Source organism: Polistes dominula, unplaced genomic scaffold, assembly GCF_049000335.1.
Source record: "Polistes dominula isolate Pdom_NZ unplaced genomic scaffold, Pdom_raw_medaka contig_73, whole genome shotgun sequence".
NCBI classification, from domain to species: Eukaryota; Metazoa; Arthropoda; class Insecta; order Hymenoptera; family Vespidae; genus Polistes; species Polistes dominula.
Window position 1 is genome coordinate 919,410 of NW_028300951.1, and position 25,740 is coordinate 945,149.

The 25,740-nt window shown below is 32.2% G+C and overlaps 1 protein-coding gene across 4 annotated transcripts in view; it reads right to left on the bottom strand.

The window, feature by feature from the left end:
* The window catches only part of LOC107071190 (protein kinase C-binding protein NELL1), an 82,562-nt gene extending 62,013 nt beyond the window's left edge, over nt 1-20,549 (bottom strand). For 3 of the 4 annotated variants that reach the window (XM_015329966.2, XM_015329964.2, XM_015329968.2), the window contains exon 1: nt 18,285-20,547. In XM_015329966.2, the coding sequence (XP_015185452.2) occupies nt 18,285-18,735 (451 nt within the window). In that variant the 5' untranslated portion in view covers nt 18,736-20,547. Of the gene's footprint in view, nt 1-18,284 lie in introns of all 4 variants that reach the window. The other variant, XM_015329967.2, reaches the window with a different exon arrangement.
* Nucleotides 20,550-25,740: the final 5,191 nt, after the last annotated feature.

Sequence of the window (25,740 nt, forward strand, 5' to 3'; positions counted from 1 at the left end):
AACAAAAACCTTACCCGGCCTATTTTCGTTCCTACATTTCTCTCTTTCTTTCGATTTTTTCTATCCACCATTTATCTTCGTTGTTCCTATCAACCCCCATCCCACCCCCTTTTCCTATCACCCCCCTTCCTATTCCACCCAAACCAACAACACACCGGAAAACATCGACTTATTTTACTCTTGTTAGACATTTTCTACTTTTCTTTACTTTCTACGATTCCAAAGGTTTGTGATAATAATGTATGTGCATATGTGTGTATGTGTGTGTGTGATAATATAACTCTGTGTGGTTTGATAGTTTTCATCTTGTCGCATGCACAGGACGTGGCCCGATTCCTCGAACGAAACCGAACACCCTCACCCTCACCCCCCTCCCCCTCCCCCTACCCCTACCCGTCCCCCTCTACCCCCCTTATATGATCGATCGTTTGCTTGGCACTGGCACTGCCACTACCAGTTTGCCGAACGCAAAATAAGGAGGTCAAAATAATCACCAAATATTCTACTTTACAAATTGTCTAGGGACAATATTTTGTTCTTTTTTTTTTTTTTATTCTTCTTTATTTCTTTCCTTGCTACCCCACCCCGCCCCCCCCCCCGCCCCCTCCCTCCCTCCTTCCTACATTTTGCAATTACGTAAGGTGGAAATTATTATTTTTTTTCTTCTTCTTCTTCTTCTTCTAATTCAGTTATTGTTTTTTTATTTTGAGTATTTAGTTGCAAATCAAATTGAAATTTTGTTCAACTGACAAATGGATTTGAACGATTGAATGAATTGAAATTTGGTATCTCGTTTGAATTTTCTTTAAGCTGATGTTTTGTTTTTTTTTTGTTTATTAAAAATATCATCGATTTTCATTGGTCGGGTCCTACGATGGAGGAGGGAAAAATATTTTGTCGAGTATTTATTAGAAAATATTTTTTTCAAAAATTTTTATTCAAAAAATATGGCAGACAGAGAGAAAGAGAGAGAGAGACAGAGGTTTCCACGATTCGTGTGGAAAACATGTTTTTCCTCACGGCTCTCTCTCGGCCACCTGCCAAACATACACACACCCACAAACATACGCATACACATACACAGCCTGAGATATAGAGAAGTAGTGGCTTAATAAAAATGCAGATTTTCACTTCTATGTTTTTCTATCGGTGGTAGTCAATTCGTTTATTAAAAAAAAAAAAAAAAAAAAAAAAAAAAAAACAGTAAAAAAAAATTCAAAACCTCGAGCTATATCGAGAAAATTAAATCCCTGTATGGATCTAGTGGACAAAAATATTATTTTAATTTTTTTTTTTTTAAATAAACGCGACGTTTTTATCGTCGTTTAACACACAAAAAAAAAGGTTAAAATAGAAAATTGTTCTCTGGTAAAATGATAGTTAATATTATTCCTACAAAATTATAATTAAAGATGTTCTTCCAATTAATAATAATAATAATAATATATATTTAAATTAAAATAAATTAATTTTTAATATAAATAATTAAAAATTAATCAATTAAATTATAAATTAAAATAACAAAATTTAAAATAAAATGTATAAAACCTAAAATTACCACGGTAAAATGATAGTTAAAATTGTTCTTACAAAATTAGCATTAAAAATATTCCAATATGAAAAATTTATATATAAATTAAAATAAATTATTTAATATAAATACTAAATTAATAAATTAAATTAGAAATTAAATTATAAATTGAAATAACAAAAATTTGAAATAAAATTTAAAAAAAAACAAAACCTAAAATTCCCCTGTAGTACCAACCACCCTTCTTGCAAAATTTTTATTCCAATGAGAAATTTTCGGATTTTTTGTTTCGGATTTAAAAAAAAAAATAATAAAAAACCCAATTGTTATTCAATCGAATAAATAATAACATCAATTTGTATTTTAACTGTATCAAAAAAAAAAACCGTGTTGTTTTCGTAAGTAAATCGTACCACCTGGTGAGTTTAATCTCAACGTTGTTGCTCCGACGAAAATGAAACTTATTATAATAAAAGTAATGATGAAAAAATACGTGGGCTGAGCTGTGGAAAGCGCAATAAACGTGATAGTGGTCCTGTCAACTCTCATAACGACCCAATGCCAAATATCGTAACAAAGAGTAACATCAATAAACCATACTCGGAATTCATTTTTCCAAGAAGATAAAATACGTCAAACATAATAAACAAGCAAATATTTCATCTAAACCATTTCATCTACGATTTTCTATCGTAAAACTAGAAAACCGATTTCTAACTTTTACGTTAGATTGATTATTAAATAATAAACGATCTGTGTCTGTGTGTGTTTTGGTATCTAACGAAGGTCAGCTTTAAATATACGACTATTAGTTATTGTTAAAACGGGAATACTATTAATCATCTTTTGATAATAAAAATCCATAATAGTAATAGAACACCGGAAGTTTATATCTTTAAAAATATTCGATTAATTTTTAACAAATAAAATGCTGTTAATAAAAAAGAAAATTATTTAAAGATAGAATAGTGATAGTTTTTTTTATTTTTATTTTTATTTTTTTTTAATTGCAATATGCACGTGAGGTGTAATTTCAGTTTGGTAGACGACGTTCCTGACTACTGTGTTTCTGTTTTTCTAACGAATACACCACGAACGTTTCGTGTCAATTTGCTAATTATAGAAACGAACGAACGAGTAAAATAGAGAAAGAGAGAGAGAGAGAAAGAGAGAGATGGAGAGGGTTGAATGTAGGGGGGGTAGGGGGGGGGGGTTGTAAGCTTTGGTCGAGAGAGCATCGAGCCGACGTGGAAAAGGCGCAAGCACTCGGTTGGACTTGAACCAATCCTGACCTTCCCTGCTGCGTCGTGTCGACCTAGAAAATTGCGTGCGCCGTATCCGTCGACCTATCCGTCGACCTATCCGTTCTACCGTGACGAACACTACTCATATACAGGGTGGTGTTACGTTAACAGTTAATATATCAAACATAAGAAATAACATTTTTTCATTGACAAATGCTAAACATTTACTAAAAGTTAGAGAAGGATGATAATAATAGTTTTCTGAATAGTATGAATAATAGTATTTTGAAAAGAGAGATGGATTTTAATATTTTATTTTATTTTATTTCTATAAATTTGTAATGAATAGGAAACACTTTACATATGTTTGATTATTGTATTATATTATTTATATTATTACGTGATAGTAATTTTAAATAGTAGTGGAATATTTTGATTAGTATTTTTGACAGAGATTATTGTACTATTTGATTTTTATAAATTTGTAATAGATAAGACACCCTCTAGACATTATTATATTATACTATTATAATATAATAATATATATATTATATATAATATATTATATTACTATAATAATAATACTATTATATGTGTAATAATACTATATTATTATATATATATATATATATTTATATAATTTTATTTTTTATATAAATTTATATATAAATAAATAGTATTTTATTTCTATAAATTTATAATAAATATAATTTGTAATATATAATAAATTTAAATTAATTAAATTAATAATATTATATATACTATATATTATATTAATAATAGTATACATATTATATACTATTATAATATAATAATATATATATATATATATATATATATATCAAAGATCATTATACTATTTTATTTCTATAAATTTGTAATAGATAAAACACCCAACAAATATATAAAAAAATTATTATACAATATTATTAATATTATTACCTGATCATCATAATTTTAAATAATCAAATATTTTTATTAATATTTTCCACAAAGATCATTAAACTATTTTATTTCTATAAATTAGTAACAGATAAAACACCCAACACCTATGATTATTATATTATATTATTATTATTATTATTATTACGTGATTATAATTTTAAATGACATAATACATGCACTAGTGCAATATAAGTTAAATCGATAAAAGATGAAAGAGAAAATACGGAACTAAAGTTGTTTCAAGGAAAGATTTTCTAAGTAAATGTTTCGATGAATATTTATAGAAAAGTATCTCTTTCTCTCTCTCTCTCTCTCTCTCTTTCTCTTTCTTTCTCTCTCTTTCTTTGTCTTTCTCTTTCTCTCTTAGTTTCGTGATAAAACGAAGGAATTTAGTCAGACTTTAAAATCGGTGAATGGATCGATGCTCGTTCTTACGTAGTACGTTCTTCTGCATATTCATTAAAGAGATTGCCCTACTCTAATAACGTTCTTCTAACGTGTTGTAAATCTTGCATTTTAACATTTTCGAATAGTCTATTACAAGGACACAAACACTATTATTATTATTATTATTATTGTTATGGTTGGTCTAGTATATGTTCTGGAAAAAAAAACAAAAAAAAAAACAAAAAAACAAGAAGAACGATGAAATTGTTGATAATAAAGGACACTTATCGATATAATCATCGCTTTATTAATCGTCAAAAGTTTCATCGTGTCATTTAATGACAATAGTTGTCATATTTGTTGAGAAAATAATCTTCATTGAAATGTCATATTAAATTTGAAATACATTAGTTTAACATACATTGCCTCCTGGTCTCCGCGTACTCTTAATCCAGGTCAGCCAACCATACCAACACGTGTAAAATATCTCATTCAAATATATACCTATATATATATACATATTATTATAGTTGTCAAGATGATGATGATGATGATGACGATAATGCAAAACATACGCGTTTCTGACAATCAAATTTCCCCTTTTATTCGATTAAAGATAGGTTGTGTACCTTTTTTTATTCTATCAGACGACCAATTTGTAGAAACCTTATTTTCAAAAATGATGCATAATATTTTAGAAAAGAAATATTTATATATGTGTATAATTAAATATTAATTATAATATAATAAAATATTTTTATATATTTTATAATATTCATTAATCAATATATATATATATATATAATTATATTATTAATATTAATTATATATATTCTATTATTAATTAATTAATATCTATAACTATATTATTATTTAATATTATAATAATATAAAATAATATTATAAAGTAATTATTTAATATTATATACATATATTAATTTAATATTTAATAATTATTTTAATAATATTAAATGAAATTAATTGATCACCTGAGAAAAGGTAAAAATGGGAACGCAAACAATTATAAAAGAACGGTTATTCGTTTCAGTAAGGTCATGGTCATCTCAACGATTTCAACTAAGCGGAAATTCAGCCATCTTAACACATTGAACTTCTTTTATTTTTATTTTATTTATGAATCTGACACTCCATGTCAAAGTGATACAACTGATAGGAGAGTTTGACAAACAGGGTGCATTCCAAATGCCATTTCATTCCAACCCAATTCTTTTTCCTACCAACCAAAGAAAATCAAAATCGTCAAAAGTATTTTTTTCTGTTTTTTTTTTTCTTTTATTTTTTTATCTCGTTTGAAATTTTTTTTACGATTAAAACGTGAAAAAACACGAATACGTAAACTTTTCAAAGGATTAAAATTATCATCGATGTTCAATGAAATGATTCTTTTTATTTTTTTTTTTTTTTTCGTACGAACCAAATTCTTCTTTTTTGTTTCTTCGTAACAATGAGAAGAACTTTTGTAGAAAATTAATTAAAAGAATTAACAATTAATGTTAGAAAAAGGAAAACACGCGAGTGTGCGTTGCTAATGAATTTTTTTTTCTTTCTACTCAAGTAAAAAAATAAAAGATGATTACGTGATACGATTATAACGTGGCAAAGCGAAAAGGGTAAAAGTTGAATGTCCGGATTAAACATTATTTCAGCAGAATACTCACACACACACACACACACACACACATATATATATATAGATATATAATATCCAAACTCGGTATAAGCCGCTTAAGAAAAGCGATTATTGGAAAAGCTAATTAACGTTTATCGATCGATGATCATGAAACGTGCCATTGGGGTGGTCCTTCTATTGTATCAACAAATTATTAATACGAAAAACAAACTATTAAAAACAATTAGAAATTTTTAATTTGGTATTTCTTTTATTATTATTTTTTTTTGATTGATGGTATCAAAGTTTCAAAGAGAAGTTTTATTTATTCGTGAGTTAAAAGAAAATAAGGAAATAGATTAAAGGAAAAAAATGGGGATGGTGAGGGTGAATAAAAATAATAAAGGAATTAGGAAAAATAATTGTTAACTGGTTTATTTTTTTTTTTAATTATTTTTTAACTAATTGTATCAAAGTTCCTACGAGAGTTTGTTTATTCGTGAATTAAAAGTTTCAAAGTTTCTACACACACACACACACACAAGAGTTTGTTCATTTAAAGTTTAAAAGAAAAAAATAAATAGATTTAAAAAAAAAAGGGGTTGAGGGTGAATAAAAATAATAAAAGAATTGAAAAAAAATAATTGCTAACTTGTTTATTTTTTTTTAATTATTTTTTAACTAATTGTATCAAAGTTTCTATGAGAAGTTTTGTTTACTCGTGGATTAAAAGATAAAAAAGAATAAAATGGAGAATGGTGAGAAATGAATAATAAAAAGAAAAAATAATAAAAGAATTAGGAATAAAATAAAAAAAGAAAGGAGATAAATGGAAGAAGTTTTCGATTTTAAGAGGATAGGAGAGAAAAGAGCAAGATGGCAGGTGTGTGGGTGATTGGGGGCGATCGATGAACCCCCGAGAAAAGGCAGGGGTTTGTGTCGAGGGTGGGGCAAAGAGAGTAAGAGAGAGAGAGAGAGAGAGAGAGAGAGGGCGTAGATAGGAGAGCCAAAAGGGTGCAGAGAGGACGGTAAGGGGCCAAGAGGTCACCTGCTTCTTTCTTTCTTTCTTTCTTTCTTTCTTATTTTCTTTAGAAAATTTCAACTCTTTTTTTTTCTTTTTATAAATGTTCTTATCAAACGATCTAACGAGATGAATCAATCAATATTTATCTATAATCAATATTTGATAAAAGATTTTTTCGGAATTTCAATTGAATCAATGAAGACCGAAATGCAAACGGTGGTTGATCCAATGCTACCAACCGATAAACGTTTATTGTTTTAACACAGTGATCACGTTAATACACAACTCATTGCTTCGTGTAATTCAAAAGCTTTTTCGTATCCCTTTTTTATCTCTTTACACGTGTGTTATATGTACATATATGTGTGTATGTGTGTATGTGCTCTTTGAATTGGAAGTTCAACCGTGCAATAATAAACGAAAGATTGTAAGAACAAATTGGATAAAATATAATTAATCAAAATATTCGTCTCTTCCATCTTACTTTCTTTCTTTCTTTCTTTCTTTTTTTGATTTTAACCATGGAAAAAAGAAAACGTGATTCCCTCGTTTTTTTTTTGTTGTTATTGGAGAAGGAAGATGAACAACGAAGGGAGGGATGATATTTTTTTAAATTAAAGGTCAAGTAAGAGAATGCCAAACCGAACGATTAAAAAATAAAAAAATAAATGTAACAGTAATAATAAATTAGTCGGAATCGTTGAGTTAGAATTATCGGAACCGATAGAAGCCAAACTACAAAGAAGTCGCCCGAATTAAAAGAGTACGGGAACGTATCGAACGGACAATCGACCTTTGTGCCAATGGGACCTTTGGCCACCCTTATATTATGGACACATATGTGAATATATATATTAATGTCCTCTTTGCTTGTCATATTACTTATTGATATAAACAGCGAACGGAATTATTTTATGCGAACGATGTGTGCCCCCCTCCCTCCCTCCTCCCCATTCCATTCTCTTTCATCCGACCCCCCACGTATTTCGTTTCTCTTTAAAAAGAAGAAAAAAATAATTCAACAAAAAGTATATAAAGAAGACAAAATAAAGAAACCCGTGAGACATAATCATAAGTTCTAAACAAATGTTAATAATTATGTATTTATTTATTAATCGATATTTTTATATTCGATGATACAAATTTCGTTCTCACGTTAACCCATTCGCAATTGGCTGGCAGACATATGCTGTCCCAGTTCTGGAAAATTCAAAACTCAATCGTGAAATCACTGTTGTTTATGGTGCACTGTTATGGGGACATTTATGCGTCTCGCTTTGAGGAGAAATGAACTGATCTTTGTAGTTGAACGCACTCGGACTGATTTTTCGAAGTAACCCTCACCCAACCGCTCACCCACCCACCCGTTCCTCCTCCACCACCTCCACCTCCACCTTTAAGCTTTCAAAAGAAGCATCGTAACAACCTCGTTTCTTCTTAAGACCGTGTCACATGTAGTGAAACGTGATAGTCTCGTCTGATTCGCGAATCAAACGGGGCGATTTGTTGTAAGCTTTGCTGATCGAAGTCAACGCCCTTTGGTGTGTGTTCTCTGGCAATGTTCTAACTCTGTTCTTTCTCATTTACGTTATGCAACAACCCTCCAATGTTCTTGGCCAACAAAATCGCACGTTAACCTCATCCCTTTCCAAGAAATCGGTGTCCTGATGGAACCAGTACAAAAATTCGTTTGATCCCAACCATTCATGATCATAAATTATATTGTTATAATGAATAATAAATTTGTGACGTTTCAAAACTTCATTTGTCAAAATTATTGTTCATTATTATCAAAGATTATTTAATATTTTGTTTTTAGAAAATTTGAAACGTATAAGGGGATAATAACAGATAGAAAATGGAGTTAATAATTTGGGGGTGGTAAAAGGGTAGATGAAAAGGTAACTCAATGACAATAAATATAATATAATTTAATATAATATTATTAATTATTTAATATTATTATTTATTATTATTTATTATTATTATATATAATATTATATATTTAATATTTAATATAATTATTAATTATTAAATTTAATATAATATATTTATATTATATATAATTTAATATAATATTTTATTATATTAAATTATATTATTTTATATTATATTATATTATATTATATTATATTATATATGATATAATAAAATAATTTTTAATTTATAATTAGGTATGCAAATAATATTGGGTTGACAGAAAAAGATGTGCATCACAACGTTGAGTATTATTTCTAAAATAAAAGGAAAAAAAAGAGGATTAGGATTAAAAAGGGTTGATTGAATTTTTTCGGGGGACGGAGGGGGGTGGGGTGGGAGTGGGGAGTAACAGTAAAAGAGTAAGTTAAAAGTTAGGTCGTTGGGAATGAGGTGTAAGGAATGAGCACTACCGCACAAAGTCAACGCCCTGCAACCCGCCGCTCGATGTTCTCTGCATTATGCAACTCAACCCTCCCGAGTGAGGCGCCCTCCTCCATTACACGTTGCTACACTATCACCAACTCACCACCAACTCACTCACCAACAACTTACCACCATCTCTATCTCACACCAGTTTATAGTAGTATCAAGTACATAAACTATACCAACACACTAAAGAAACTAACAGCAATCGTATTTTGCCAACCAATGGGAACCAATATTACAACCCATTAACTCATTCTTGAGTTTTCTTTTTTGTTTTTTGTTCGTTTCTACCCTTAGTTAAGAGTTTTCCATTACTCTGATCAATCTGGACTTACCAATTTACGATTAAATTCTTGTTCCAACTGAGAAAACTAATAAAACTATCAATGGAAACGTTCCTGTTTAACTAACTACCAATTACGGAATTGAGATGATATCTCTGATCTATGAGTTTGCAATATGGTTAGAGTATAATCCTTTAAAAACCTATTATCTAATCTAGTTTTTTCTTTCTATTATCTTTTATCTAAATACACAGTGTATTCAAACAATTCGTCATTAATTATATTTTTCAATGTATGCTGACACGTTGTAAAATATATTTGATGATGTTAATAGCAGTGACCTATATATTTGAATTATAGAAAAAAAAATGTTACGATTGATGTAACAAAAATTTGAATAAAATAAAATCAGGTAAATAAACATTATTATTATTATCATTATTAATTAACATTAGGAACTTGAAAGTACATTGCTACAAATACCAAATCCTGCCAGTGTTCCTGTCCCTGAACGCAACCAGTAGAAAAACATTGCAAAAAAGGAAGGAATTGTTTGACAAATAACTTGGATCCTCTATTAAATAGAAAATGTATGTAACGTTGAAAAAATTAGTCTACAATGTAGTTTACTATAACACATAATACATCGTACGAGGATGTAGAAAATATCAAACGCTGAGCGAAGCACATGCTCGAAGCACCAGCCGTGACAGCAGCTGCTTAGTTAGGCCAAAGCCACGCGATCGCCATCATCGTGTTTCCTTCTATTTTATCGTTTATATTCTCCTTACTTATTTTTTTTTATTTTTATTTTTATTATTATTTGTTAAAAAGTAAGCTACGTTGGTCTACCACCAACCACGTTGGCACGTTTCAAGAATCGCAGGTGTCCTTGTTCGTAAAATAATAAAACAAAATAATAAGAAATAAAATCATTCTATCTTACAAATATTTTTCTATTGGTTAAATAGTAATGTATGTTGTATTAATAAGTAATGTAATTGATAATTAAAATCGTTTAATAACAACATATATAAATTAAGTGTCAAGTTGTACATATATATATATATTAATAATATAATCAAAAAGTTCGCATGGCTCAGTGAGGCAAATCACCATTCCAGTACTTTCCATCCAGTAATCGTATGTTCCCTAGTTCAAATCCCGGGGGAAAAAAAAATAATTATACGTCATATTAATAATATAATTAATATTAATAATATATATAATATTGTATAATATTATTATTATATTATTAATAATAATATATATTAATAGTAAAGTAAGTAATATTAAATAAAGTAAATAATATTTTAAATTATAAATGAAATAAATTAATAAATTATTATATGACAAATATATGCAATAATAATACACAAATATTTTTCCATTGGTTTTGCAATTTACTTAATGAACCTTTGTCCCTTTAAATAAATATAGAAAAAATAGTAATGTAAGTTGTAGTAATAAGTAATGTAATTGACAAATTAGTAATCGTTTAATAATAACGAAATAAATGAATAAATTATTATGACAAATATATACGATAATTATACACTGTGACTAGAATAAAACGAAGACATTAGGAATATTCAAAATTATTCATCGAATTTATTATTAAACACTTAACAATGACTATCATTGTTATATTCCCATATAAGAAATAGAAACGCTTCTCTCTCCTCTCTCTCTTTCTCTCTCTCTCTCTCTCTCTTATCATTATTATTATTACGTTTAATTCGAAGAAAGAAAATTAATACGTTCGTAGTGTAACAAATTACCTGAGCAATATCCATTTGACGAATGAAAATACGATCGACGAATATATACGTACTGGTCACCACCATCAACACAACAACCACCACCACCACAACTACCACTAACACCAGCCAACGGTTGAGAACGTTAACGAGTTTACGGAACGATTACTATGTTATCGCTTTATCGACCGAATTAATGCGATTCTAAATAATAAAAAAAAAAGATAGAAAGAAAGAAAAAGAAAATGAATTAGAATAGAAGAAAATAAAATAGTGTTGTTAAAAAAAAAAAGAGAGAGAGAGAGTGAGAGGGAGAGAGGAAATATTGGATTGTTCGGAAAAGTAATTTCATTTTTTCATGACACAATAAATGCATTAGTTGATGCAAACCGATAAATAACAACACGTAAGATTCGCTGAGAAGTTAAATTCATCAAATTCAACTATTTATGCCAACTTGAAAAGGTTTAAGTTTAACATCGAAGAAAAAATTGTGTCTTCATTTTCACAAAAGAAAAACAAAATTACTTTTCGAACAAACTCAATATATGGGTAAAAAAAGGTTGTACGTGAAAGAAATAGAAAAACAAATGTTATTTTAACTTGTTGTTAAGAGAAAGAGAGAGAAAGAGAGAGAGAGAGAGAGAAAGAGTATGAAAAATTCGATTCCACACTTGGTTCGTGCCACGCGTTGTAAGAGAACTCTGTAGGTCGTTTTAACCGATTTAGGTCATCGTCATCGAATGACCTACAGCACTAAAAGGGGATCCAAGTGCTTCTCTCTCTCTCTCTCTCTCTTTTTCTCTCTTTCTCTCTTTCTCTCAAGGGAGTAAAAGAGAGAATGAATGAATGAATGGATCCTGAAGGAAAACTGATACCCTCTAATCCTTTCTCTCTCTTTCTTTTTTTTTTTATTATTCTATACGAACGACAGGTAGAACTATTTTTCATTTACTTCCCCACCTGCTTTGCATCAATTCAAATATCTTTCACATGGTGTACCCTAAAAAATGATCTGACGATGAATGAAAATCTTTGATAAAGCTAACGTTTTCTTTTTTTTTGCGCAAGTAGACAAAATAAAAGATAAAACAAAGTGTGTGTGTGTTTTAGATTTTTGTTAACGATTGGGTCAGGTATAAAATAAAAAAATAAAAAAAAAGAATGAGAAACATCGGATGATGTTTAATCAGTGATTAAATTTCTTCTTACGTCATTTGTAAAGATGCTAACTATGAAATTCTTAACCATAAGATATATATATATATATATATGTATGTATGTATGTATGTATGTATATCGTACGACAAATCGCGTAATCGCGGTTGAGTTAGTCAACGTAATTGGATAGCAACGATAATAGTGTGTTATACAAAATACAAACTACGTTTCTGTATGATGAAAGAAGAACAAAGGGTGGTTTCATTGATTATAAATCAAATAATAAATTTATCTTATGTATTTAAATAATTAGATAATTATTTAACAAATTTGTCATTATGATGAATTTCTACACCCCAATTTAAAGACAATGCTTAGAATGTAATTTTTCTTATTGAAACATCTTTGTTAACTAACATCAATAAACGTAGAAAAATATTCAATTATATTTTCTAATTAACAATTATTTAAATTGTCAATTAATTTAATTTAGTAAATAATATTAAAGTATAGTAAAAGAGTTAGTAGTAATATTAATATAGTTAAATTAATGGTAAAGTAAGTAATATTAAATAAAATAAATAATATTTTACATTATAGTAAAAATTAATAATAGTAATATAGTAAAATTAATAATAAATTAAGTAATAATAAATTAAATAATATAAATAATATTAATTAAAAAATTAATTATTTTATAATTAATAAATTATCAATTTCACATATATTTTAATTCATCATTAAAAATAAGGGTGTGCTTTATCTATTACAACAAATAATTCTACGAAAAACATACTGCTTTAAAAACAAAATATTATTTTAGTAATTACGTTATTACATTAAATATTATTTCAGTATTATATATTTTTAATATTATTAATAATTATGCATAACATCAAAAATAAATTTAATTGACGAATAAATACAATAATAAATCTACGATTATTATTTTAATAATAATAATAATAATAATTAAAAATTTAACTTTAATTTTTAATAAGATAAATTTATTTGTTTACTAAACGTTCTATATATTTCTTTAAAATTTCCATTAAATAATCGAATATTTATTGAGATCGTAGTGTGGTATAATATAATCGTTTCGACGAGACATCGTAAAACCTTTAAGCTTCCTACCCCCTCTATCTCCATCTTTTCTTTCTTCCCTCTTTCCCTCGTTTTTGCAGACGACAATTTTTGTCGAATATTTGTCGAACGTGACAACCAAAAGATATCGAGAGATATTATCGTATTATCTTGTTGGAGTAGTAGTGGTTACGTACACACCTTACCAACACCTCCTACCAACCCGTACCGTCAAGAATAATAATGCGTTTTAAAAAGGAAGACAGGAGTATAATATTATCATATAAATAAAATTCGGGAGGGGAGTGTCCCGAGGGGGTCGTCGGGGGGTGTCGGAAAGGATCGGTTAAAATCCTCGTAGTAAACAAAACAAAACAAATACTTAAATAATCGTCGAAGATGCTTTTCGTCGATTCAAAATCATTCGTGGAAGGGTGCATGCATATTTATCGAACGTGACTTGTACGATAAAGAGAATAATAATCAGCAAAAATAATATAAAAAAAAAAAGAAAAAGAAGAAGAGAAGAAGAGAGGAGGAAAGGGTTGAAGTTAAATGAAATGAATTTATTTACAAACAAATATTACAAAATCGAACAATTTTGTGTGTGTATCACAATGACGAGATAATTTTTTTTCTTTTCTTTTCCATTGCTTTTGAGAGCGCACAGAGAGAAAGAGAGAAAGAGAGAGAGAGAGAGACCTGAAAGAGAAAGATGAAAAAGGGAAAGATGAAAAAAGGGAAAGAAGCAAAAGAGGGCCAGGAAAAGTTCTGGAATCATGCCATGGGAAGTGTGTACATGTATATATATGTATGTGTGTATGTGTACAGCTTCTGTACAATTGTTGGTTCGTCTCTTAGTAAAGTGAATGCGTGTATGCGTGAAGGGTATACACCTAAGGGGGACGAAAGAGGGTGGAAGAGTAGCACGTCATGCCAACCCCAAAAACCTCGAAACCCCCGGGACAGTGCCGTCTCATCCGAGTACACTTACGGGAAACGCAATTTAGTCACGTAATGCTTCTGCTAGGCTTAAGAGAACTTCACCGTGTTACTTCTTCCATTCTTATTCTCTCTTTCTCTCTCTCTCTCTTTCATTTCTTTACGAATAATAAGAGTGTGTGTGTTGTCTCTCCTCATCTTATTCTATTTCTACTTTTATTTCTACTACTTCACGTTTCTTTAATCAACATACTTGACATTATATGTTAATATCTAATTGTGAAATAAATCTAAACAATATTTTTTATAAAATTTGTTGAATTAAGAAAAACAGTATGTAAATGTAATTGTAATAAATTAGAGTAGGAGGACAATGATCTGTATGAAAGTACTATGAACTTTTAATAATCCTAGCACGTAGCACAACTCATTTGAGATAAAGAAAAAAAACATGTAAAATAAATCTAAACAATATTTATATAAATTTGTTAAATTAAACAAAAACTATATAAATAAATCTATTTATAATAAATTACAATAAGAATACAATGATCTTTACGAAAGTACTACGAACCTTTAACAATCCTAGCACCTAGCACCTAACACAATTCATTTGAGAAAGAATGAAACATTTAATTATTGCAACTAAATGTTTAATTCTATTCTATCTAATCCACACACACATACCTAAACAATTACTATAATAATAATAATAATAAGAATGAAAACAGAATAATACAAATTTCAAAGGATACTAAGTTTATATTTAATGCTCGTAACAATTTAAGTCTTCCTTCTTCTTCTTCTTCTTCTTCTTCTTCTTCTTCATCATCATCAACATCTTCTTCTATTCTCTCTGTTTCATTTTATTTGAAAAACTTTGCACCCTTCTCAGAAATAATTCGCCATAGCTCAATTACCAGAGGACACTTAGCTATTTTTACGCATTTATATGCGCGTACACTGGCGCCAAAGACAATCCATCTATTCAACTTCGGTTAAAATTGGAACGTGAAACGTTAATTTGAACGTTTCTGAGTCAACGACAAAAAGAAAGAGAGAGAAAGAGAAAGATTTCGTCTCTTCTACTTCTGTCCCTGTCTGTCTGTCTGTCTGTCCGTCTGTCTGTCCGTCTGTCTGATTGTTTGACTGTCCCCCTACACCTTTCATTTCTCTTTTTGTCAAACAATTACAATCTCAAGGAATCCCTTTATAATATTTCGCAAGAAGAACGAGTTTGAAACGAATGATTCTTTGGTTTGTAACAAATTATCACGACCCCCCCCCTCCCCCTTCGTAATAAGAAAATAATTACTCTTGTATTTTAATCGTCGTTTCGATCAAATTCCTGTCGAAGAATTTTCCATTTAGAAATAGTTCAAGTAAACGTAAATTTTTCTCTACAAAAATTGCATTCAATTAACAGGAGTGTCATTAACACACGCCATCCATGTGTATTAAAATTTTGCTTAGTTCATACATGTGTTTGATAATAATTAAAAGTGATACTGCAATTCTATTTTTTAATGAAAAAAAAAAAAAAAAATATCGTTAAATCAATTGAAAATGAGTTTGAACGTATATCAAAATTGTGATACACGTGACAAGGAATTTAAATTGATCAAACAATTATTATTTAAGAAGATAATTAAATAAATATTGATTTGATTTTTGTTAAAACAAATTCGTAATAATACAATGTGTATGTATGTGAAAAAGAAAGGAAGAGAAAATTCAAGAGGGGTGAAAGAGACAGGGTGAAAGGGAAGGGATGATAACTTTGGAGACTGACTCACTCACCCTTCGAATAAGAAGAGAATTACTCCCTGCAAATTGTTCCTTCTTTCTATATCACGAAAAATTATACTTCTCTTATATTATATTACACTTTTAGCAAATATCTAACATTTATAGATGCTAGTAGTTTGATCTCATTCCCCTTTTATTCTTTCTTTCTTTATCTTGCTAAGTTTTAATATCTAACGTTTGTTTCTCTTGTAATTTAATTTATTTCGATAAAACGAGGACAACCCGATAAATGTCATCTCTCGACGTTACGATATTTAATCGAACTGATGTAATTTCTAAAAATGATGTAATGCAAAAAAATATATAATATAATGAAAGATGATTATCTGTACTATTGTAAATCGTTCAAATATTTTTACAATATTTTTCTTCTTCTTCTTCATTTTTTTTTTATTTAAAAAAAAAAAAAAAAAGAAAACAATTTTGAATTAATTCGTCATTTCTATTCTCTATCCTGTAATTTCTACGATGAGAAAGTAAATCCTATCAAAAAAAAAAAAAAAAGTGTTAACATAAACTAGAAAATTATTCCAATGAAGATTGTAATCAAGATGAAATATCTGATAATGAGTTTATATTTAAAAAGGTTGGGTAGATTCATCTCTTTCGATAGTTGGACTAGCCGCCGACTATTCCGTCGGGTGGCTTCGTCAAGTATCAGAATTCCAACTGACGAGAGTAAAAGTGAGAATGAAAATAAGAGTAAGTTCGAGAGCGAGAGTTAAGAATGAAGAGATGAGGGTAGAGGTAAGAAGATATACCAAAGTAAAAGAACAAAATGATAATAATAATAATAATAATAATAACAGTAAGAAGAAGAAGAAGAAGAAAGAGATTTAAGCATGCGAAAAAATATACTCTTGGCACTGGGCATCGGCAAACGATGAGATAAATAGCCTTGCGTGGGTGCGGCTCGACCGTGTCTACAGGCCACACGCCACGTTTCGACCGGATCCGTGAGTTACGGGGACCGCACGGATAAGGAAGCTTAAGAATAAGAAGAAGAAGAAGAAGAAAATGAGATCTCACTCGAGACTTAACTGCAACGACGACGTTTTAATGGCACATCGACTTGAGTGACCCTCAACTATCCCTTTCACCTCCCTTACCGCCCTATACTAAATCAGATCTCAAATTATTTTCCAATTTCTTTTCATCTATATTACTACTTCTCTACTCTCATCGATATCTAAGAAATAAAGAAAGAAACTCCCATCCTTCTAGATTTTTTTATTAATTAATTGTCAACCCTAAAGATTCATGTTTTCTTTTTTTTTTCCTTCTTTTTTCTTTTTTCTTCTCATTCTCTTATCCATCCGTCCTATCTTTCCCGTGCTTTATCATTCGATAAAAGATCCGATTTTTGGTCCATTACTTTCCCCAACGAGATGAGTACTTACAGATTCGCGGTCGTAGTTTCGACCTTGGTTAAAAGAGAGAGAGAGAGAGAGAGAGAGAGAGAGAGAAAGATAGAAACGAGAAGACACACGTAGTAAAACAGCCTCCTATTCTTCTCTTCGTCCTTCGTCATTTGATTTTGACGCAATGCGTCAGGTCTCACCGCTGCACAACGTTTTCACACTTTCATGACCTTGCCAGGAGAAGATCCTTCACGATATCAAACCACGCTCGTAAGTAAGTATACCTCTCAAAGAAATGATCTTAACGACCTACTAGATGAAAAAGTTCTTTAGACTCTCTCTCTCTCTCTCTCTCTCTCTCTCTGGCGCTCTCTTAGTTGGACAGATGAATTTCAAGTATCGTCGGATGACGAAAACGAGTGATCAAATTCTATGCTATTTTTTGTCATAATCCATTCATCCTAAACTCTCGAGGAGGACCACCATCGAAGAAGCAAATAGTTTGAGAGAAATAAATTTCCTTCTCTCTTTCTGTTACTTTTTATTGTTCGCAATGGTTTCGAGGATACACACGTGTCCTCCTCGAGTGGACACGTTGCAGGCGCCAAAGTGACATACGACGATTACATATGACTCTGTTTAAGAATTGTCAAAGAAATGCTTATAGAGTTAGAATTAGTTAAAAAGAGAAATAAAGAGAAAGCATGTACTTACCCGGGGAAACGGCAAGGGCGAGGAAGGCAGCGGCGGTGGCGACGAGGAATATCCTGACGGCATGTCCACCGTCGCGTCGTCTTCTGCCCGGTCTCCTCGCTACGTGACAGCAGGAGGCGGCAGCTGGTCTTTTGGGAGAACGAAGTAAAAGGACGTAAGCCGGCTCGTCCTCCGTCCTGTTTGATTCTTCTGTAGCCTCTGCCGACGGTTGAAGTAGTCGATGACGATGCCGATGATATTGATGATGATGATGATGACGAAGGTGATGCTGTTGCTCTTGTTGTTGTTGTTGTTGTTGTTGTTGTTGGGAATGATAGGAATGATGGGGATGATGGGGATGATGATGATGATGGTGATGATGGTAATGGTGGTCTAGTTGCCGGTGGTGGTGGTGGTGGTCGCTGGCACTGCAGCTGCTGCCGGTAGGGTCGATTACCGGAGCGTAATACATGGCCTGCAGGAGCGACGACGACGACTGCCGTACCACCGTGGGCTGCCCTCGTCAGCGTATCCGCGTCGTCGGTGAGGGCGAGCGCGACTCGAGCGCACCTGCGACGACGACACCCTGCGACGACCTGGAGGAGGACTCGCCGATGCGAGGCATCACCACAAACACTCGCAACTTTGCCTCGGCCCGATACCACCCTTATCCTTACCCCTGCGACCAATCTCTCGCCTACTTCCGCCACTCCTCCTCTCCTCCTCCACCTCCACCTCTTCCTCCTCGACGAGACGACACCGCTTCGCTCGCGACACTTCACCATGCACCGTCACTTCGACCGATGGACCCTCCTTTCCGTCCCAAACCTCCCGCCTCCTCCTCCTCCTCCTCCTCAACTACTCTACCGTTGCTTGCTGCGGATGACAAGGACGACGACCCTGCCTGCGATCGCCCTCCTCCGCGCCACTACCTCCTACCTCGCCGGTAGAGTAGCCCGCGCGAGAAAACCCGTCGACGGCACTCCCGAGAAAGGAGGGAAGAAACCCTCCAAAAACGAAATATATCGCGCGCGCTGTTAAAACCTCAACCACCGGACACAATGATAATAGACGAGAATGTGCATCGAGTAAACGCGTGTCTAAAAGAAGTCGTCCTTTAAAGGGAAAACTATCAAAACTTACTACTCCTTGCTATTTTCCTTTGATTCAACAACCCCTTCTTCTTCTTCTTCTTCTTCTCTTTCTAATACTACTGGATATCTTCTATTCTACTGACAATCTCCTATACTCGTGAAGCAAACGCACGTCCTAGAAACCACCCGGACACCAGCACCGTCCGCAAGGAAGTGCCGACGACCACGAGGTGGACGTCTCTGCGAGGCTCTACTGCCAAGAGCGGTGGTTATAGAGGCGGTGGTAGAGGCGGTAGTGGCGCCGGTGCTGCCAGTGGCTACGATTGCTGATCGTGCTGCTGCTGCTGTTGCTGCTGCTGCTGCTGCTGCCGGTGATAGTGCTAGTGGTGGTGCTAGCAGTGGTGGTGGTGGTGGTGGTGGTGGTGGTAGTGGGTAGTACTAATGGTGGTGGTGGTGGTGCACCGGCGCATCGAGTACCTCTGATACACGGTATTGCCTACTGTCCAATCAGTTCCGTGTCCTTTACACTCGATAAACTATCCAAAAGTACTTTATTTCTATCTCTTTCCGTATTTGCTAGTACTCAACTACTACCCACTCTCTGTCTCTCTTTTTTTTTTGTGTCTTTTTATTAACCGTCACGACGAGGTCTCTCGTTCGTCTGCTAGTCGCGACTCTCTCGCTCCACCGACTGGGGGTAACGCGCTTTTGCCCGCTGGCGTTATACGCGCCGACGACGACGTCGACGACGACGACGACGACGGCGGCGACGTCTACGTCTACGTCGACGTCGTACGCCACCGGCGCGACAGCTATTCCTCTTCTTCGTCAAAAACACGCGTTCCTTCCTACCTCCTATTCTCCGACCCTACACGCAACCAGACTTAATAATAATCGCCCTTAGTCTATTCTAAATCGATGACACAAATAAAAGAAGAAAAAGGTAAAATATTGTGTGTAAATAATTGTGATTACGAAACGAAAGAAGAAAAAAAAAGAACATTAAACGAACCTAGTAAGAATTTAATTGGCTCGTGCCAAAATGTTTCCGGTTAATTCCTCCTACTCTCTTGCCTTGAAAATTATGCGATCACTGCGGGAAAATCTCGATCGACCTTCGCGACCTACAAAATCTTCGATCAGGTTCTTCTTTTTCCTTTTTTTTTTGTTGTTGGCCCTTTTGCCAATCCTGACGCAACCCCGTTTTTTTTTTTTTTTCAAATCCAACCACTTTACCGAATTTTTCTTCCTCCTCCTCCTCCTCCTCCTCTTTTATATTCCATATCCTATATATATATATATAGGTTCTCGTATTTCGACCAAGAAGTTGTGTCCTCGATTCTTAACACATCGACTACGTTGTTGCGTCAGAAGGTAAGCAGTCAACCCCGTCGTGACTGGGGGTTTCGAGAGCACCTGGAGGACACTGGACTGACTGAGCTACCTCGCCAGGTGGTTGCAACTTGTTGTGGCTTGTCTACTCCCCTCCTAACATCCCACTACTTTTTCTTCTTTTTGTTTTTTTTTCATAATACGAAACCTCATAAAAATATTTTCACGCGTGAGTTTAAATGTGAATGTGAATAATTCAAATATAATAATTATATTTAACAATTATTTAAATCAATGTTATTAAAAATATGATCTCAATTGATCGAATCACATTTTAAACATGGTCACCCTGGTATTAATCTTAAAAAAGAAAAAAGAAAATATATTATAAAATATGGCATCTGTCTTTATGGGTCATTTACGATGCCCGTTGCGAAGTGATACCATAGAGACCCTAAAGCATAGACTTGAAAGGAATACATGCATGGTGGTTCGTCTTCTTCCCAAAAAATAAGAGGGGAGTAGTTCTTTTTTGGCCCCCAGGACAATCCTCCCTCTTCCTCCCTACTCTTCTCTTTCTTGTCGTGGCACGCGCTACTATTACCAACATGCCCTTTTTCTTTCTTTCTTTTCTCTCTCTCTCTCTTTCGTTCTCCCTCTCTCCCTTTCTTTCTTTCTTTCTTTTTATATCCCACCTCTTTTGTGAACCAGATCTACAGGATAAGAATTTCTTAGTCGGATGACCGGCTCGCGTGCGCCTTTACCTTTGCCACAACGAAATTTATTCCATCGGCCCTTCGTTTCCCTCCAACGTTTGATACTACAAACGTTAAAGGTTCTTTAGTGCAATTTTTATAATACGATTAAACGTTAGATATATATATATATATGGAAAATATCTAAGCCAATAGAGTGTAAGAATCGAGAGAGTACGTTTACTTTTTCTTTTTTTTTTTTTTTTCATTTTTATCTGACCGACACGCGATATTAGTTTCTTTATAATCAAATTCATTCCTCGAAGAATGGAAATTATATAATACGCATAATCAGATTAATACTATTTTTAGAAACTACAAAAAAAGTATCCGGACATAATATCATTATTATTATAATAAATTCGTATGGAAATAATCTTTTGTAAAAATTGATTGTAAATGTTTCAAGGAAATTTAATATTCATATAACAATTTCTTTTCTTTTTTATTTTTTTATTTTAGGAACAACGTAACACTAAAGAACTAAAATGCATCCTGTACTGCATAATAAAATGAATTCTTAAAACACCAATGATTATTATTGGCTAAGAAATACTGTGACATAAAATCGGTCATAATTCTTTCGATCGCAATCTTAAGAAATAAAAAAACAACATTTATTTTTCTATTAAAAAGCAATCATTTTTCTTTTTTTTTTTTTCGACACAAAGATGCATATCTATCGAATGTGGAAAAAAGATAAAAGATAAGAAGAAGAAAAAAAGGAAAGATTGAAATCAAACATAGAAATGAATCACAATGTATCTACTAGTACAAAGATAGATAAAGATAGAAAGATAGAGAGAAAGAGAGAGAGGGAGAAGAGAAGTAAAGTAAGAAAAGGGAAATGCAAACAATATCCGATCCATGCCATCGGATCGGCGATATCCTTTATAGGACGATTCCGCAATACTCGCCAGGAGGGTGCTTTGATAGCGACCCTCGGGGGTATTTAGAGATCCTCGGATAAATGGCGTCCCGCGGTGCGCATGCTGCGCAACTACGAATCGTACATACTACCAAAGCCACTTCTATCTTCTCTGTGTAGTATTCCTTTCTTAGTAATACGTCCAATGTATTTGTATAAAACACGTATCATCTAAATAGAATCTTTTGCTTAAGCAGATGAAAACCAATAACAACAACAACAATAACAACAACAAAATACTTTTTCATAATAATCGATACCCCCTTGTTCTGATCGTAACAGATTTTGTTCTTTAAACAAATTATCCAAACGTAAGCGTTAAGTTTCATATTACAATTTCATCTTAAGTTTCTTCGATCGAACATTTTTAAATATGTCTTTTGTGTAATGCTAACATTTATAAATAAAATTGTTGTTTTTTTTTTTCTTTTATTAGTATACTAAACACGTTGAATTATTATGGGAATTATGTATTAGTGTCACCGCAGCAAAAAATCCGCTAATGCGCCATAAAGAGCAATCTTGTTGTTCGTATACAATAACTTTGTTGTTTGCATATAGCAACCATCAGGGTTTCGTCAGGGTTACAGCGACAGCATCAGATTTGGTACTGGTACATTTTTTGGTACTGAACAGAAACCCTGACGCAACCCTGACGAAACCGTGACAGCAGTTGCTATGTGCAAACAACAAGGTTGTTATATGCGAACAACAAGATTGCTATTTATTGGCGCATTAGCGGAATTTTTGCTGCGTTGGCGTTAATACGTAAATACCACAACTATTTTACAATCTATAAATTAATTTTATGATTGATATTAATAAATTTTTACAATTTTATTTAACAAATTTGCTGTTATAATTACAGCAACATGAATTATGTTATTTTATATAGAATAAAAAGAAAAGTTTGATGGTAAAGCAATTATAAATGATAACTTTGAAATAGAAGCATAACTATCGAGACAAAAGAAAATATCGAAAATTGCAGACAAGGAGGAGTCTCGGTATAATAATCGGGGCGTGACAGTGAAAGGGTTGCGATCGATATTTTCAACTTGCTTTCGAAGAGTACTCGTTAGATACTCCGTCTCTTTCTATTCTTCAAAGTTAAGACATTCCTCGTTAAGGATCGTTCGATCTTAACGATAAAACTTCTAACGATTTGACTCTGTCAAGTTAAACACCTTCGATTATCTGCTACGAATAAAAAGAAAATGAACAAGAAAAATAAAGAAGAAGAAGAAGAAGAAGAAGAAGAAGAAGAGGAAGATGAAGTAAAGATGCGTGTAAGGTTGATCACACAAGTGGGACACTGCTGCTGCTGCTGCTGCTGCTGCTGTTACTACGAAGAGGAAGAAGAATAAGAATAAGAATAAGAATAAGAATAAGAAGAAGAAGGGGTTTAGGTCCCGTACGATGACAACGGCAAAACTCGAAACGACATCGTCGGACTTGGCTTCCGGCCATTTCCCAGCTATTGATCCATGAAGCGTTACGACGAAGCTGCCCTACGTGCAATTATAGGTGTATCTTCTCTCTCACTCTGTCTGATACTACTACTATTCGCCTACCATTGCCTAGGGTTAACTTATCGAGGTGCAAGGACATCCTAGTTACATATCTAATCTCCTCAAGATTCTACAATGCAATCGGATATCAACCCCATTTTTGATCGATATCATTGGTATCTCAAACAATTGGGTGTCTTAACTGATACGGGAAAAGAATATTTATTATTTTATTAATTAATTTTTTTTTTTTTTAATATTTGTATATTAGATTATTAATTATATATAATTTATTAAATAATATAAAATATAATACAAAAAAATTAATTGTATATAATAAATGAAATAATAACGATCCAATATAACTAGATCGTTCAATACTTACATGTATATTTATTGTCAATGTAATTCATGACAAATATGTTGATTCCAAAAAAAAAAAAAAAAAAAAAAAGGAAGAAAAGAAAGAAATGGATTTATTTTTCCATGAAAAGGAAGAAACATTCGGTCAGAGTAAAAAGAAATCGGTGTGAACAACTCCAGGTGCGTTAAAGGGAAGAGAGATCGAGGGGGAGTAAGAGGTCCCCTAGCAGTAATCGTCAACAAAACCCATGAGCAGTGACCGGTCAAACAATATACTGGCAGGAATCGACCCTAAACCAAACACGATCCTCGAACGAGACTAATAATGCCGATGCAATAATGAAATTGCACGCGATACGTAGAATTCTCTATCTTTCTTATTATTTTATTCTATTTTTTTTTTTTCTAGGTATCTAATTGTGGATATCAACTAGGAGATAACAGATCGAAAACTTTCGTTTTCGACGAAAAAGAAAGCGAGTTAATCGATAGAAATAATCGCTCGAGTGATTAGACCGTCTAGGCGAACTTATGGCAATGTCCAAATGTTCCCTTTTACGTGAATTACGTTTTTAATGAAAGTTCAGAGATCTAATAGTTGATACACGAAACGCAAATTTATTATTATTATTATTAATAGTTGAAATAATTCGAGAATTTAAATTTGAAAAGAGAAATCATGGATTTTGATGAAAGTTTGAATTTAATCCTTGTCAAAATTGAACAAACTCCAGACAATGTTCAAAAATAATTCTCATATATTTGAATGAAGTTTCTCAAAATTCTATAAAACGCGTATTTATTATTATCGTTATTTAAAAAAAAAAAAAAAAAAAAAAGAAATTCAAGAATTCCAGATATTAAACGAGAAACTTGATCACCAAGTTTGAATCGGTCATAATTTTGATCTAAAAAAAAGAAAATAACAGAATGAAAATAATACAATGAAAGAAAAATCTATAGAAGAACTCTAGTACAATTGTAAATCGTTCAACTTTCGCGTACTTATCTCTTTCTTGAGGAGAACATATTGATCTGTTAGCGTTTAGTGTGTCCGCCCTGTAAGTACGACACGGCGGTGCGTTTCCACGTATTCGTACAATCGATAACCGGGAATTAGTCTGCCAAGCTGTCTCCTACGACTAAGTTTAACGCAGAGCACACATAAGCTTGAACGAGCAAGAACTATATGCTCGCAGGTGTGCAATTGAATTAAATTATCATTTAAATCCATCTCTCCTCTCTCTCTTCCTATCTTCATTCCACTATTCTATACTCCTCTCTAAAAAAAATAATTAACGATACGTGTTAAAATCGTATAATTCATTTAAAAAGAAAAATATAAAAATAAATAAAATAAAAAAACAAACAAATATTGTCACAATAATTATTAAATCTTTGAACACCTTTGAACTACTAATACGTCATGTTGAAAATTTAATAGAAAATTCGTACGTTAAAATTATTAATAATTCATTTACCTAAAAATAAATA